Raw genomic sequence first — 18,415 nt, forward strand, 5'->3', positions numbered from 1 at the left:
TCAAGGGAGCCTTCCAGCTCAGCTAATCTGTGACTCTGATGAACTATAATGATTTCCTAAATTACTTTAATGTCTCAGTAGTTGAGAAAAAACTACTCATATAACTATTAATAGAATCTACTGGGAACGAGTTTGGTGGGTGACCCACAGGGCAGCAATGAAGCTAACGTCATAAGTGATACTGGCCTCTCTGTAGCCCCAGGCTCAGAAATGTATGTTGGAATACCTAAGCTGCTAAGTATGTTTTAATTAGGAATGATTTGAGCTCAAACAAACAAACAAAACAACTTTGTGTTACTATTGGGCCTGACAGATAGGAGTGCAGTTTATATAATTTGGGATTAATTTTTTTTCCAGTTGTTAAAATTTAAAATTCTTTCTTAAGAATATTAGGAATGGTTGATGAAATTATATATTGCCACAAAAGAATATTATAAACTTTTCCCTTTGCTGTTAAGAGGGGGAAAATAGGATACAAAATTGTATGTACAACATGACTGATGTTCAAAAATATTTTCAACATTATTTTATTATTTGATAGGTTTAGAAATACAGATATTTTGTCCAAAATTTTCTGTTTTTTTTTTCTGTAATGTGTTTATTATATTTATGATAACCTTAGAAATTAATATAGGGAGTAGGGAATATAATTTTTTAATGTGTTTTTATTGATTTCAGAGAGAGGAAGGGAGAGGGAGAGAGGGATAAAACATCAGTGAGAAAGAAACATCAATTGGCTGCCTCCTACACACCCCCTACTGGACACTGAGCTCACAATCAGGGCATGTGCCCTAACTGTGAATTGAACCAGCAACCTCCTGGTGCATGGGACGATGCTCAGCCAGCCAACCGAGCCACACTGGCCAGTTGGAAATAGAAATTATTTTGAAACTAATTTGAAGATGCATTATCCTAAAGGTTGCTGTCTATCATCCTATATTGTAAAAATACCTTTTTTTTTTTTTTGTATAATCTATAAGAATGATTGAGTGTATTAGCTACCTTCCAGAGGTTGGAGTGTTTTCCTTCTTTATGCACTAGGCCTAAGGGAACTTAGGTTTATTCTCCTTAGAAGCAGACTTAGTATTATCTCTGTAAACTTGGACCAATTTGTATAAACTCTGGGCCTCACTTTACTCTTCAGTAAAATAAGGAAGTAGGGCTAAATGATATTCTTTCTAGTTCCAAAATTGTATGATTTGTTTGTTTGTTTGTTTCATCCCAAAGATCCTTAGCAAAAAGCTTTAGGTCACTGATTTTTCTCCCCTAGTCTCTCTTTTGTAACTTGCTTGCCTTATACAGTCTTAAAGGAGCTCTTTCCACAGTTATTGGACCTCATGCCTATGTAGTCCATCTTTATAAAATACCCCATTATTAGTCACATCCTGACAAAGATGGACCTCGCTGCAGATTTTGATTCTAAAACCAATGAAAATTATTTCTTATTTGCAACTTACTTATTCTGTTGCAAGCTGCTTTTTTCTCCCTTGGAAATTGTTTTTAATTACAAAGGAAATATGAGCTTCTAGTTAAGGAAAAAAAAATTTTTAATAGTACTTCAGTGTCAGAAAAATTTCTTTGTGCTGTAGCTCATTTGTACTTAATTTATTTTTTTACATATTTCATATTAGTACAGATCTTCATTCTTTTGAAAACTGCATCATGTTTTATTATATAAGTTAACCAAAATTAAACAGTTCCCTATTGATGGACATTTTAATTAATTCTATATTTTTACTGTTGCAAATAATACAGTGCATATTCTTATATACTTATCTCAAGGCTCTTATATTTCTGTAGTGTAGCTTTTTGGAATTGGAATTTCTAGGTCAACAGTATAAGTATTTTAAATTTAATTATATTGCCAAATTGCCTTTTAAGATGTTTGCCTCAATTTATATCATTGCCAAGTATGAGAATGAACCCTTTCTCATACCCTCCCTATACATTTACATGTCTTAAATTGATGCTTATCTGATAGGTTAAAAAATGGAATCTCATTTTTAAAGTTTGTATGTCCCTCATCAGTAGTGAAATTGAGCCTCTTATTCTATGTTTTTTAGCCATCTATGTATTTTCTTTTATGACATAATCATTGCCTTTCTGTTGATTTATAGGAGCTCTTTGTATGTTAGGGCTATAACTCCTTTGTTTACATATATTGTAAATATTTTCTGCCAGAATGTTTGTCTTTTACTTCTTCCTATGATTCCATAGCATCTTTTGTCATATATAAGCTTTCAGTTTGTATTAAATTGCTTTTTAATTGTTTGAAAGTCTTAATGAAAGTAACTGTGGTTGAACCAGTCTTTCAAACAACCCATCTGTTCTCTTAGTTAATGTATCATTGATGCTTGTCTCTCTGCTGCTTTTCCACAGAAAGAGGAGTGTGTTTGCCTACAGTGTCCCTCTGGATACTCTTTGTTTATATTGAAGCAGCAATTAGATTTAAAGATCTCAAAAATTTTCATGTAGACCTTTGTCGTCCATTTGCTGCTCACTGGTGAGTATTATGTATATTCTTAATCTGTAATTCAGCTCAATGTTTTTAATGTAAATGGTAAGTTCAGTTGTAAATTTTTACTTAGAGATTTTATGTGTACCCAGAAGACCACATAACATGGTGGCAAAGAGCTTGAGCTCTTTCTAGTCAGGCAAATGAGTGTTTGAATGCCACCTCTGTCCCCTAACAGCTTTGTTGCCTTGAACATGTATGTCACTATCTCTAAGCCTTATTTCTCTTACCTGTATATTGGGGACTTGTCTCATGGGGATATAGGAAAGATGAAATGAAGTGATATATGTAAAGTGTTTAACTTAATGCCAAGTACATAGGGATCTGATAAATGTTATATGTTTTCATTATGATCAGGTATTGATTCTAAAAAGTCTTGATGAAATATATGGCTATTTCATAAAGCATAAATGAACTTAAAGTTTTCTCATCTAATTTATAAAAGCAAGAAAATATTAATATTTATATGGAATATTATTACTGTTTAAAGGAATACTATTTTTTCTTTTAAAATGTAAATTAATATTAAGATAGTTTATTCATTTAACCTTAACCATGAAACTTTTTTTGTTGTTGTTAATTCTCACGTGAGGATATTTTTTGCATTGCTTTCCAGAGACTGATAACTTTTAAAATTAATGAAGTGTAATATGATTTTTGACAGTGTTTGCAGAGGCTTTGAAACAGACTGATGAGTTGAATGAAAATATTTCAACTTGTATTCCCTCAGGTAGCAAGAAGATTAAATTAGTCACTTGAATTTGACCCTGTTTTCTGGTACTAAAAAACAAATGATGTCCTTTTGATTTTTTAACACTTACGATGTTTACTTATGATCCCTACTCTGTTAGATCTTAAAAGTATACAGATGCCCAAATTCTAATATTGCACAAGACACTTCAATGTTAACAACATTAGCCACTGTATCCAGCAATCACTGTGGTCACTTCTTGAGTTAGCTTGAAGAATGCCAACTCTGATGGGCAGCTTCTTATGGTCTAATGGTCCCACTGTTCTCTGGGGGTTTGTTCTACATACCAACTGCTTCTGATTTTCACAGCAGACATCCCATTTATTTATGTGTTTGCTGAATGCTCAACTATCATCATCTAGAGTTTATTTCCTAATTTCAGTCATAGGTGTCCTCATGTGCATGATGCACATGTTTTTTGTCTTGTTTTGTTTTTAACTTGCAATTACTGGCTGGATTGTCTTCTTTCTAGTATTGGGTACCCTGTGGTGACTTTGGGCTTTGGCTTCAAAAGTTATGTAAGCTACAAAATGCGGTTAAGGAAGCAAAAGGAAGTACAAAAAGAGAACGAATTTTATATGCAGCTTCTTCAACAAGCCCTACCCCCAGAGCAGCAGATGCTACAGAAGCAAGACAAAGAGTCTGAGGAAGGTAGGTCTTTACCCTAAAGCTGTTGGCTCAATAGGTTAGTCATTATTTTATCTGTCAGTACAATTTTATTTATTTATATTTTTTGGAAAAGTTGCTAGGACTTTGGAAGATTACCAAGGATTTCCTATTTTCTGGTATTCCTCATTAGGGCCATTGCTTTGTTTGGTCATGAAATATAGAGTGTGAGTGATGTTCTCTACCTAGGATCTGAAGACCATGTACCTTTAAATATGTTTATTTTTTTATGTTTTTTATTTTTATACCTTATTTAATATTTTTGTATTTTAATTGTTATAAATATTTTAAAATATTTATTCTCAGTAACAAAGTAGTATGTATAAATGTATGAGTTTGTACCTGAAGCAAGCCAAGAATCAAAGTATACGTCAGATAGAGAAATAGACAAACAGAATTGTTTTATAAGTCAAAATTTTTCTGAACAGAGCAAAAATGGGTAAGTCCCATTCTAAATGGCTCATAAAATGCAATGTGGAACTTAAATGGTACCTTTTCTATAAGGACCTCTCTAATGAGCATATAATTAATTCAATAGATGAATTTACAGCAGTACCAGTTTTCTTTGGTTTGATAGTTGAAAATCTGGGGTCATATTTGTAGTTGATGTATGCCAAATCTTATTCCCTGGTGTGGTGCAAAAATATCTCTTCAAGTAGACTTTGACAAATTGGAATGTGTAGACCTGATACAGAAATTTTTTTATAAGATACCTAGTAAATGATACAAACTTCTTTAAAAAAATTTTTTTAATTGATTTCAGAGAGGAAGGGAGAGGGAGAGAGAGATAGAGACATCAATGATGAGAGAGAATCATTGATCTGCTGCCTCCTGCACGACTCCCACTGGGGATCGAGCCTGCAGCCTGGACATGTGCCCTGACCAGGGGTTGACCGTGACCTCCTGGTACATAGATTGATGCTCAACCACTGAGCCACATCAGCCAGGCCAGACTTCTTATGTCAAAGCTAGAGTCAAGAAAAAAAATGTAGATTTGGATTCTAACATCACACTTCTTTTGTTTCATTTAATCTCTTTGTTTTCAATTAAGTTATTAAGTTTGTTTAATCTAAACATCTTTTAAAATATGGCCTCTTTCGAATATGGTCTGCTTGTGTCCTCTCACCTCAGTGATAGACAAGTTTGATTTGACTGATAAGTGAAGTATGATTTAATTATAAAATCCTCATCTTATTTTTTTAAATTTCTTTATTGATTAAGGTATTAACATATGTGTCCTCATCCCCCCCATTACCCCCCAACCCCCGTACTCATGCCCTCACCCCCCTGTTGTCTGTGTCCATTGGTTAGGCATATATGCATGCATACAAATCCTTTGGTTGATCCCTCATCTTATTTTTGAGGCTAAGTTTTAGTGGCTTGTTTGGTGTTTATAAATGACTAGAGGTCCGGTGCATGAAATTCATGCACGGGTGGGGTCCCTAGGCCTGGCCGGGAGATCAGAGCCAATCAGGTTCCCCACATCCCTGCCTCCCCACCCCTCCTTCCCTCACCGCCCACGTGCTGCCACCGTGCGGTTCCCTGCCTCCTGACCTCCACTCCTCCTCCTTCCCTCACTGCCCGCATCCACCACCACCCACCCCTGGTTTCTCGTCCCAGCCCCGGGCCTGGCCCCGATTGGGTGATTGTGGCCTGCCCGCCAGGGAGAGGGACTGGGAGGTTGGCTGGCAGGCCCTGATTAGGTGATGGGGCCTGCTGGCTGGCGGGGCAGGGCCGCAGGAGGTTGGCCACCCAAGGGGTGTCGATTGGGGGAGGGGCTGGCCAGGGGACTGTGGGCGGTTGGCCGGCTGGCCCCGCTCCCAATAGGGGCCCAATGGGGCCGGGCCATTTAGAGGGGGCTTATTGGGAATGGGGCTGGCTGGCCAACCTCCCCCGGCGCCCCCTGCCCCCGGCTGGCCCCACCCTCGATCAGGGTGGGGGGGTCGATCAGGGGCAGGGCTGGCCAGGGAGAGGGGCCATGGGAGGTTTGGGGGGCCAATCAGGTCCCCGATTGGGCCGGTTGGCCGCCGCACTGTGGGTCATAGCGACCAGTCATTCCAGTCGTTCCTGTCTCCCGTAGTTCCGGTTGCTTGGCTTTTATAGATGTAGATGGCAATTTTCTAAATATTCAGCTTCTCAAATTTATTTGGATTTGCTTCTTGAAGTTAGCATGATGTTGTGTAGTTACTGCTTCTAAATGAGTGTGCAAATTAATGTAGTGAGTTTCTAAGCGTAAATAATGCAGTTTGTTGAATCAGTCTCTTCTGTGTTTTATACAACTAAATATTCCGATGTGGATTTTTTGTTTGTTGGTTTGTTTTTGGTATTGTAGCTGCCAAAGGATTACCTGATATGGATTCCTCCATCCTTATACACCACAACGGAGGCATCCCAGCCAACAAAAAACTCTCCACAACTTTGCCAGAGATAGAATACCGAGAAAAAGGGAAAGAAAAGGACAAGGATGCCAAAAAACACAACCTTGGAATAAATAACAACAATATTCTACAACCTGTAGACTCTAAAATACAAGAAATTGAGTATATGGAAAATCATATCAATAGTAAAAGATTAAATAATGATCTTGTGGGAAGTACAGAAAACCTCTTGAAAGAGGACTCATGCACTGCTTCCTCAAAAAATTACAAAAATGCCAGTGGAGTTGTGAACTCCTCACCTCGAAGTCACAGCGCCACAAATGGGAGCATTCCTTCTTCATCTAGTAAAAATGAGAAGAAGCAGAAGTGCAGTAGCAAGAGCCCAAGTACACACAAAGACTTAATGGAAAACTGTATTCCTAATAACCAGCTAAGCAAACCAGATGCACTGGTAAGGTAAGTGTGCCTGCTCTGTCCTTACCACCACTTTCCAATAAACTTACCTTAGGTCTTGAAAGACAGACACTTCCATGTGGGCCCGTGGGAATTGTTGGTGATCAGATACTATAACTATAAACTGTGGCATTTGACATTTAGTGTTTATTTCACAAGGGTTTGTTGGCCACTGGTGCCACTGTCCTGAAGCATTGATTCCAGCTCTTTCCAGTGTTTTGAGTAAGAAGTGACAGTGATTACTTTCCACATTTGACATATTTACATGTAACTTGATTTTCTAGTGCTATGGAGAAGCTTATCTTTAGTCTTTGTCCTTTTTGCATATTCAAAGTTCTTGTGGCATAGACACAAAAAGAAGAGTGTGTGTCCTGTTGATGCAAATCTCTTTGTCAGATAGATACCAAAAAGGGTGGTGGAAAATTGCCCTTACCACTTTGTGCTTGATTATTTTTCTACTTAAAATGCAAATGATTCCCCAAATAACTCTGGGAAAGTTAGGTTTGAAAAGTAATCTCTTTCTAAAAGTTCCATAGGTAAATACAATGTTAGACATGGATTTAAATTAGAAATATTCCTTTTTTCATCTTTAATAAAATAATAACGTATTACCTTGATTGGCTCAGACTTAATTTTGCTGTATTTTATATTTTTGTGTATTCTATAAACTACCCATGTTCCTTGTACCCTCATATCTTTTAATTTGGAAACCGGGATCTGAACTAGAGTTTTTTTTAAATATGTAACTGAAGAGGGCAATTGTAACTCCCTCTAAAAGTTACCTTACAATCCTTCTCCTTTGGCTTGCTTAAGAACAATGTATTCTAGGGGAGGTTTCCAGTGTTATAACTTATATAAACAAGATTATTAATTTCAGTTCTGATTGGTGACTAGATTAAGGGAAGTATATTTGGGTCCTACTGCTAAAGGCTCTTGAAATTTTATAGCCCCAGTCTTTTGGAAGCATACCCTGTATTTGCTGATGCCAGGCTGATGTCCACATCTGTTTGTCATGACAGCATGCCCTGTACAGAAAGCACTCAGCAGAGAACCCTCCTGTAGATGCCCATGGGAGAAAGACCAATTAGTTGACCTTTTATTTCAACTATCCCACAGATTTATTATATGCTATAAATAAAAACTTTTGATATCCTTTTGATATCAAGCTTTTTGATATCCTTTCTCCTATACAATTTTAATAATAGCAGTCAACTCAAAACAATTTTCCTCTGTTGGGTATTGCAGAGAGAGCAGTCAAGGCTCAGTCTTATGACACCATCTCACTTGGGCCTCAGTTGTGGTTGTTGATTGACTCTACTGCCTGATCTACCTTCAGTAAAGAAGTTCAAGGACTCACTCAGATGGACAGTCTTCCAGTATGTGGTGGGTCCAGTGCCCCGGTGCCTCTTCCTGTGGTCACTAATGTGATGTGCCTGATCGGAAGGGTTCCAGAATATTACTCTGTTTTAGGGAATACCTTCTATCAAATACATAAGTAGAAAATATTGTATTTAAATAGTTTTATAAGCTTCCATAGGATTATTTTCAACTTTTAATGTAATATAAAAAATAAGGAGATGACCTAAATATCCAACAATAGGGGATAAATGTAAATAAATTATGGTTCATCTATTTGATGAACTTTTTTTTTTTGATGAACTTATAATATAGGCATTACAATTATATTTTTGAGCCATATTAAACAATATAGGGAAGTGCTCATAACAATATTTTATAAAGAAAGTAGAAAGCAATTTTATTCAAAACAGTTTTTAAAAAACATACATAGGAAAATGATTTGAAGGGAGAGGAACCAAAATGATAACAATGGTTATTGCCCCATGGTAGTATTGAGGCTTTATTTTTTCTTTTTACTTTCATGCATTTTCAAATTTTTCTATGATGAACAACAATGAAAGTTTATGAAAAGAAGACTATCTATCTGAGTAAATTATCCAGCTTGCTTGTAGAAGGTCTTATCACACTTCCTCTTGCCCTTCTTGGCTCTCTCCTGTTTCCTCTTGTTTGACTTCATGATGAATATTAATAAGACTGTAACTGATCCAAACTTGACATGTTTGAGTTGTTAGCTAGAGAGTGGGTTCAGATGGGGAGGGCTGGACTCAGGCTCCTTCAGGTGCAACATAAACGGCTGACACTGCATATTAGCCCTTTGCTACTGCAGACACACCCAGGGTTGTGTGCAGGTCCAGGCTGGCTGTAGGGAGAATATTGAACTACCCCTTTAAATATATACTTTTAAAAATCGTTTGAAAGCCATTACTGTATTATTAGTAGTAAATTAATCGCAACACATTCTGTAGCTATGTCTTTCTCAATATCATGGTTGAGAACTGCTATATTTGAGGAACCAATTCAGTGGCTTTTTTTAGGTTGTGGGAATTCATTAGTATACTATGTTCAAAGAGAATTCTTGTAGATCACTATTGCTGTCAAAATAAGGTTTTTATGTTCATTCCCTAAGAAAGGGCAAATAGTCCTTCAGATATTTTTTCCATTTCTCCAAGCTCTATGGATGTTCTCTAATGTGCTATATATTAAAGGTTGTCAAACAACTGGGCACAGGCCAAATCTGGCCCACTGCCTGATTTTGTAAAACATTTTTTTTATTTACATAGTGTCTGTGGCTGCCTTTGCACGACAGTGACAGAGTTGAGTAGCTGTAATGGCCTACAAAGCCGAAGGTATTTACTATGTAGCCCTTTACAGAAAACATGCTGATAGATCACTAAGGTTAAGGAATGTGGGTGATGTTAAGGAACTTGGGAATAAGTGTTGCCTGTAGGATCCTTCCCAGGAAAAGTTTGGAATTTGGTAAAACCAGCCCAAAGCCCTCTTTTGATTTGAGAAATACATATCTTACAAAATCACTTGAATTCTGCCAGCTTGGTTTCTGAATTCTTTACTCAAGGTATTTAGCAACAGACTTACAATGTTGGTAGCCAAAAATATTTTTAATTCTGACATGTGAAAAAATTCTGGACTAAAACAGAAAAAGCAATGAGAAAGATCAGTTGTGTGTGTGTGTGTGTGTGTGTGTGTGTGTGTGTGTGTGTGTTTTAACTAAGTGCTGGGTTAGAAAGGAACAATGTAAATTAGAATGAGAGCCCTAGCAGATTTGGCTCAATGGATAGATTGTCGGCCCTTGGACTGAAGGGTCTGGGGTTTGATTCCCATCAAGGATATGTACCTCAGTTGCAGCCTTGATCTCTGGCCCTGGTTGGGGATCACATTGTTGTTTCTCTGTCTCTCCCACTCCCTCTAAAAATCAATGGAAAAATATCCTCAGGTGAGGACTAACAACAAAAAATTAGGAGAGTTGCTTAGTGTTTTTCCCCCCAGTGGTCATTTAAAAAATACTGTAAGTGTGAAATAATTATAGAAAATTTATGCAGAGAAAAGGTGAAAATAGTCCCACCACTATGACACAAATTACTGTTAAATGTTGTATTTTCATCAACTACATTTATATAATTGTGGCCACAGTGTTTGTGTAGTTTTTTGTTCTGCTTTTTTTCACTTAAATCATATAGAAAGCCTTTTCCCAGTTAACCTAACCCTCCTTTTCACTTGATGTGGAATATTCCACGGCAGGTCTGTGCAGTCATCAGCAGTCAGACTGGGCAGATCGCTGTGGGACACCCGAGCTCTTTCCTGCAGTTTCAGGGCCTGCAGGCGGGAGAGCCAACAGCTTTGTTTGCACTTGGCACAGAGTTCCCTCTCAACTACAGCTTCAAGACTCGGGGTTTTTTGTTGGTGATTGTTGCTTGTTTCAGTTTTCCTGGTTAAGAGAGAGAATTTAAAACTTTGAGTATAAAATGGAAAGTGTTCCATATTCTATAGAAGTATTGAAGTAGAAGTCTCTTCTTGGTTTATTTCCATGCCACTTTTTTGGTACCCAAGACAGAAGATTCATCTTTTTTATATTTAGTGCTAATTCTTGATAAGATATCAATTATTTAACTTAGTTGAATAATGTCTGGTGTGAAGTCATAAAGGAAAAGTATCCACAGTTTGCCTAGTAGAAATGCATTCAACAAAATGGAATAGAATTTAGAATGATGATTATTTTTTTTGGAACAGCAAGAGATCTAAAAATCTAAACCAGCCTCCTCAACCCTTTTTAGCAGCGAAGTAAATGAGCCTTAGAAGGTTAATGGCTAGTCCAAGTGACCCAGTTAGAGTGGTGGTGCCAGGACCAGAACCAAAGTTTCTTGACTTCTGACTTCTCTGTTATACCGTGCTGCTTAAAAGAAGTTTATTGACCTGCTTCATTTTTCTGCTTTATATTTTAGTTTTAGTTTTAAATGCACTTATAGATAAGGTTGGTTTAAGGGTTGGCACCAGAGCTAGATTTTATGCTCCAATGGTTAACATTTATAGAAGAAATACTAATTTAAGAATTCATTTATTTTTCTTTCTTCTAGAGAGATGCTGTTCTAAGTGTTTTAAAAAGTCTTGCTCCTGTTAAAGACACAAGTGCATACTTATCTCAAAAGAGAAGGGGACCACCCTTGCGAGCTTACACCCTTGAGAATTTAACTCTGGTTAGGTCTAGCTTGGGAGTTAGTCTGGTCCAGACAGCCTAGACCCACTGAGCATGCAATTTGCCTTTTAGGGATAATTATGAGGGTAGACTTAGCTTGACAGCAGCAGACCTAAGAACCCTGAACTGGAAGAATTTAAGACAAGGAATGTAACCATCAGCTTACCCTGAGGAGAGAGCCCATCATTGGCTGCTTAGAAGACCTCTGGTCCTGGGGTCTGGGCTTTGCCGAGATAGTAAGTTCCAAGAAAGTTTGAAGCCGTGGAATGGGGAGAGGGGCCTGTTCTTCAGAGGAAATTTGAAATCTGGAAAAAGTTATAGTATATTGAATACCCGCTCTTTCATCTCTCTCTCTAAACTCATTTGGTTATTTCAAATACTAAAATATTGTTACTTATAACTTAGTTTGTTTATACAATTCTGCTTATTTGGAGACTTGAGAGCCTGGCGGGGTTGGGAAGTGGAGGTAGGAAAGAGAATATGTTTATCAGGATTTTCCCAGCAATCTCTAAGAATGTGGGGTCCTGCCTCAAAGGGGAATTAGGGGGAGGGGAGGAATAGAGAAGTACTTTTTAAAAAAATATATTTTATTGATTTTTTTACAGAGAGGAAGGGAGAAGGAGAGGAATAGAGAGTTAGAAACATCGATGAGAGAGAAACATCGATTCATTTGCCTCCTGCACACTTCCTACTGGGGATGTGCCCCCAACCAAGGTACATGCCCTTGACCGGAATCGAACCTGGGACCCTTCAGTCCACAGGCCGACGCTCTATCCACTGAGCCAAACTGGTCAGGGCGAGAAGTACTTTAAGAAATTTTAACTCATTCACTTATACCGAAGAGTGTTTTAACTTACACTCATACCTAGGAACTAACTTATATTACCAGATCTAGGTCTTAAGAAAAATTATATTTTTGGAGCTTATAGATTGGTACCAATAAACTTTATAATTAGGCTATACAATACAATGTTCTAGTTCATTAGTGAGTATATTGATGAGTATTGTGTATTAGTAGGCTGTGATATGAGTTGAGTGTGTGACTTTCTAATTTAAGCTGATGGGAATGTCATTGCTCTTCATTCCACTTTCTAGTCCAATAAGCCTTTTAAATATATGTTTTATGATTTTAGGTTTCTCTTAAAAGGGAGGATGAAGATAGCAAAAGCTGAAAAATAACCAGCTTTCCCCTTTTACTGGACTCGCCCAAATGTGGTTTGACTAGCAGTTCAGTATTCTATACTTCTGAGTAATCTTATCTTCCAGATACCAGCATTTGAGATTGCTGTGTAACCTCTGACTTAGTGTGGTCTTGCTGTTTGGGGAAAAACAACAGGAGACAGTTTATAGTACTTCATATTTGTTGTTTCCCCACATTTTTAAGATGTTTATGTACAATCACAAATGATATATTGTCTGGTCGGTGTGGCTCAGTGGTTAAGTGTCAACCTATGAACCAGGAGGTCATGGTTCAATTCCCGGTTAGGGCACATGCCTGGGTTGCAGACTTGATCCCCAGTAGGGGTCATGCAGGAGATAGCCAATTGATGTCTCTCTTTCATCAGTGTTTCTATTTCTTTCTTTTTTTTTGCCTTCTTTTTTTTTTATTGTTTAAAGTATTACATATAGTAGTACATATATCTCCTTTTCTTCCCCATTGGCCTTCCCCCAGCCTCCCCCACCCCCTATTGCATGCCCTCATCCCCCGCCCCCGTGAGTGTTTCTTTATCCCTCCCTTCCTCTCTCTCTAAAATAAATAAAAATATATTTAAAAAATACGTATCCATGGAAAAGAAAGGGTCATTTTTTAAAAATACTGATTTTTAGTAATCAGATTCAGTATAATTTGGTGTGAATAACTGAAAAAGAGCAAAGTGAAAAGATTCCAAGAAGCCCCTATGTTGTTAGCTTAAGAAGCATTTCAAAGCAACAAGGAAAATTGAGGGCTAATGCTCTTTACCAGAAGAACAAAGAGACATCAGTTCTTCCTGCAACTATCCATCTTTCCTTTCCCTTGTAGGGAGCTGTCTGGGTACTGACCTGGATTGAGGTTAGGAGTGGGTGGTGTTGGCTTTTAGCTCCCAGAGCAGGGGAGGGAATGAACTTGTTAGTTCCAAGTTACAACAGAAAGTGGGAAAGAAGATTCAGATCATGGAGCCCAAGATTGTAGACACAAAGCAGGAAAAGAATTTAAAGCCAAGACCTGACTATGGAGAAGAAACAAGACATAGCAGTCAATGCAGGAATAAAGCCTATGAGCATTCCTGTGACAGCTACCTTTGGGAGGGGCATGGCCTTTTATGAACCATTCCAGCCCTTCCCCAAAGCCCTGAAGAGTACTAAGTGTGGGAATCACAATAGTTTTAAGTGGGAAGGTTACAAAGGATTCTCTTGAAAGGTAGAAACCCATTTTAAAAGAAGGTAATTGGAAAGATGGATTATTAAAGGGGAAGTAGAAAAACAGATTATTTAGTATGAACCCATTACAAAATATGGGAGATACAGTTCTCATGTACACAAAAAATTATTTGAAACTAGAGGCCTGGTGCACGAATTCGTGCACCAGTGGGGTTTCTCAGCCTGGCCTGTGGGACCGGGCTGAAACTGGCTCTCGTACATCCCCCAAGGGGTCCTGGGTTGCAAGAGGGTGCAGGCCAGGCCAAGGGACTCCACCAGTGCATGATCAGGGCTGGGGAGGGATTCGGGAGGTTAACTAGCCAGGGAGGGATCGTGGGAGGGCTCCAGGATGTGTCCAGCCCATTTCACTCAGTTCTGATCAGCTGGACCCCAGCAGCAAGCTAACCTACCAGTTGGAGTGTCTGCCTCCTGGTGGTCAGTGCACGTCATACTGACTGGTTGACCAGTCGACTGTCTGCCCCTTGGTGGTCAGTGCACGTCATAGCGAGCAGTTGATCAGCCTTAGCATATAATTAACATATTACGCTTTGATTGGTTGAATGGTCGACTGGACACTTAGCATATTAGGCTTTTATTACATAGGATAATATATACCAAATGGTCAATTATAGATGATTATAGGGGACTAGAGGCCTGGTGCATGAATTCGTGCACAGGTGGGGTCCAGCCAGTCCACCCCGAACGGGTTGGCCAGGGGGAGGGGCCACAGGCAGTTGGCTGGCCCCGCCCCCTGGTTGAACTTTTGGTTGAACTCCCAGTCTAACTCCTTGTCAGGACAATTTGCATATTACACTTTTATTATATAGGATGTTTACTTTCTACATTGTTTCTGTGTAGTATGAATTTTTCCACAGGTTTATACACAGTGCTTTGCACAGAGTAGATGCTCAATAAATACTTGTTGAATGAATATTACCTTTGTGCAGGGAAAATGTTAGAATGGGGATAAGAGATGGGCCTCAGTAATTTCATTGCAGTGCAGTGTAGTTCTCAAAGTTGAGTTGCAGTGTAGCTCAAAGGCTTTCGAAGTTAGAAAACCTACGTATCACATTAGAACAGGCCAAGGACCAGACAGACACCAGTATTAAACTTGGTTGTTCTTGAGTAGATTGTTATCAGGTTTATTTCTAAAATATAGAAGACCTTCCACTCTGAGCTCCTTTCCTTGGTATTTCCAAGAAAGTTTAGAAATTCAGTACTCTGTCAGTACTTTTTCGAAGGCTGTGCAGGAAGTTCAAGAATTTCTGGAAGTTACAAGGGAAGAAAACTGCAAGGGACTGCTGGCAAAAAAGCCATTCGCTTCAGCAGTGGTTGATTGTTCTCCAGGGCCAAGGAATCCAGCTAGGCACAAGCCTCATCTCAGCCAGGAACAGCCAGGGAGGAAACCTCAGTTTGCCATGTCCTTTCATCTTTGCTGATGGGTCTTCCCTCCCTCCACCCCAAGCCCTGGCCATTCTCTTAATCTTTGTGGTATTGTAGCAACTGGAGAGAGCTCAGATCCCATGTTTCTGTTTCAAACTTTCCCCCAAGGAAATCTCCCTAACCTGGAAATATGTTGACTACTTATACATAGATCATCTCGGTGCTACAGTGAATTTGTTTGTTCTCTTTTGCATTTGAATGCATTTTACTGTGGGTCAGAACAGTTTGCCGAAGAAAATCTGACCTGGGAGACAGTGATTTGGGTGTTGAGCTTTTACCCTGGCTGCCTTCCCTATATGTGCGGTCACACGCAGCTCTGCTGAACGACTGCTGCAAAATGGCTTGCTTGACACCCTCCCCAGGGAGTGCTGGCTCCCAAGCAGGCTGTCCATTTTACAGGTGCACGTAGTAGGTTATTTGTAACAGTATCATTTCCAGCTGAGAGGTAACATTTAGAATGAAGATTATGAAAACTGGACACTTAGAGGTTCTAACTAGATTAAATTTATTGGATATAGCTGCTACTAAATTACTTGGAAATTAAGTGGAAAAAATAAGTAGTAGAGCCAAGTTTGGTGTGTTTGCTTTCTCTCTGTGGGAACATGTATTTGATTTATGTTTGTCTAGCATTGTCTCTGAGCAGATTATGTTCTCAGACCTGATTTATTTTCATTTTCTGCCATGCTTATAATATTTAAGGTACCTATAAGTTTTTACTTGGTTAGCTCTGTTTATATTAATTCACAATATAGTTTGAGTTTATTTTAATCATTGCCGTGATTTAAAACTATACTATTCTTGGTATAAACGTGGCAATAGAAGCATGATCATTTTATACTTAAACAGGCTGTTTTTTGACTTGAAACCCATGTAGCACTTTAGAACCTAGACATTAATGAATTTAAGCCAGTAATTCACTTAATGAGTCCATACCCAGGTGGTCAAGGAAGATACTTATCTCTGTTGTACGGATATATAAAGTTTGAAATAACACAAATTATCTGGGGGCAGAGTCTGCATTAGAAAATTTTTTATGCTGAGTACTAAGACTTCATTCTAATCAAACAGATTGCAGTTTCCTCCCTAGAATTCAGAAGGAACTACTATAAAACTTTGAGTCAGTACCCCTGCTGGCACGTAATGAATTGAGATTTGCAGCTAAGGGGATTAGAGGTGGATTCCCTGAAGGAGAGGTACTTCTAGCAAAAGGAACTATGTTCTTTAAATGTTACTCACGCTATCATTTAGAAACTGGCTGTTTGAATACTTTGACAGTCAACATGAGTATACTTCAGTCTGTGCACATCTTTTGGGGATTTTGAGATCTTTTTTCTAGCCAGCTGAGACTCTGGCTAGAACACAAAACAAATTTTGTGTTTGTTTTATTGTTTTGTTTTGTTTTTATGGGGAAAATGCAACTTCTCATAAGGTGCATTTCACCTTTCTTTTTGTATTTTTAAAACATTTTTATTGATTTCAGAGAGGAAGAGAGAGGGAGAGATAGAAACATCAATGATGAGAGAGAATCATTGATTGGCTGCCTCCTTCATGCCTCCTACTGGGGATCGAGCCTGCAACCCGGGCATGTGCCCTTACTGGAATCGAACCCGGGACCTTTCAGTCCACAGGCCAACGCTCTATCCACTGACCCAAACCAGCCAGGGCCACTTCACCTTTCTTGATAGAATGCTGTAACAGATTTGAAACAGAAACACAGATTAATGAACTCAAAAGGACCACTGCCCTGACCTTCCCTTGGCTCTAGAGCCAGTGCTGCAGACGCACCCACCCTAAGGAGTGAGACAGGGCACAGGCATGAGGGGGAGGCCAGGGTTCAATCCTCCGTATTTGGTACTGCACCGGGCACCAGAGCGTTGGAGCACATTCTCTTCCAAACAGGACAGCTAATTGTGGCTTGAGCGAGGGGGCGGGGGAGGGGGGTGTTGCAGACCCAATGTTGCTAAATCTGGTATTTTGAAGAGATGCCGAAAATAGATATCTTTATGTGAAATCTACCAGTTAAAAAAAATTGTTTTTAACATCATGCGGGGAAGGGTCAAACAAAACATATTTATGGACCAGATTAGTTCACCAGTTTGCAACCTCTGCACCTGACCTTTCCTGTTATTCTTACATTTTGCTCCCTCCTAACCCCACTAATCCACCAATCAAACTTGACTCTTATAGGAAGGACTTTTGTTAGGGATTATCTGGTAAATCCCATTAACTAATTTGCCATGTACTATTGGGACCTTTTTGCCTCCTCTCCTTTAGTTCCTTGTGCTCCGGGAAAACATGCACTTTTGACAGCACTCCGCCCCCAGTCAAAGACTAACCCCTTTATTGTTTAATCCTCACACCTGACTAGGAGGCTTTCAGACCACTTAGAAGAGAGGGGACAGCCTTGTGATAAGAAGGCAGTTTAGGTTTCTGGTATTCCTCAAACAAAACAGAACTGCTTAGGCCTCCTATACCTAGGACTGGTGACTTCTTCCATGCCAAGATGTTTTTCTGCCATGATTTTAGAGCAAAACACACACCAAAACTTGGGACATGGACACTAGTTATTCACAGATTTCACAGGCCAGCTAGTTTAGAATTTGGACCTTTTAGTACCATCCCTTGTAATGTCAGGTCTGATGTCAAAGAAATGCCTGCTCTCCTCTTTCCTTAGGGAGCCAGAGCAGGACAATAAACTGTAGCTCTAGAATCCAGATTTAGAAAAACTATTGTTTTTTTAAATTGTTTTAATAGGAACTGATGAATGGAATGTAGATTTAGGAACTGAACCATTATCTACTTCAGAAAGTTAAGTCCCCCTTTTTTTGGAATGACCTAAAAAGTTTGTAAAGTAAAAGAGTTGGATTTTCCCTAAGACTTTCAGAATATTCTAAAACTGGTCTATAACATGGGAAAATCTAAGAGCAACAGTGAAAACTATGGGAAGTCCATTAACAGCCTCCTCTATTAAAATAACTTTTCTCCCAATTATAAAATAACAATTAAAATGTTGAAAATAAGTTATATATGTTGATTATATCCAACTTTTAAGATAAAGAAAAGATAGCCTATATATCTTTTCCATATATATGTATGTATGTATTGATTTCAGAGAGAAAGAGAGAGAGATAGAAACATCAAGATGAGAGAGAATCATTGATTAGCTGCTTCCTGTGCACACCCCCTACTGGGGATTAAGCTCACAACCTGGGCATGTGACCTTTACTGGAATTGAACCCGAGACC

General features: G+C 38.7%; 1 protein-coding gene across 2 annotated transcripts in view; it reads left to right on the forward strand.

The window, feature by feature from the left end:
* MACO1 (macoilin 1) overlaps positions 1–18,415 on the forward strand; it is a 55,535-nt gene that overhangs the window by 17,317 nt on the left and 19,803 nt on the right. For both annotated transcript variants that reach the window (XM_028155296.2, XM_008148065.3), the window contains 3 exons: positions 2,380–2,503; positions 3,739–3,917; positions 6,265–6,766. In XM_028155296.2, the coding sequence (XP_028011097.1) occupies positions 2,380–2,503; positions 3,739–3,917; positions 6,265–6,766 (805 nt within the window). The remainder of the gene's footprint in view (positions 1–2,379; positions 2,504–3,738; positions 3,918–6,264; positions 6,767–18,415) is intronic.

This window comes from Eptesicus fuscus, chromosome 9, assembly GCF_027574615.1.
Source record: "Eptesicus fuscus isolate TK198812 chromosome 9, DD_ASM_mEF_20220401, whole genome shotgun sequence".
NCBI lineage: Eukaryota > Metazoa > Chordata > Mammalia > Chiroptera > Vespertilionidae > Eptesicus > Eptesicus fuscus.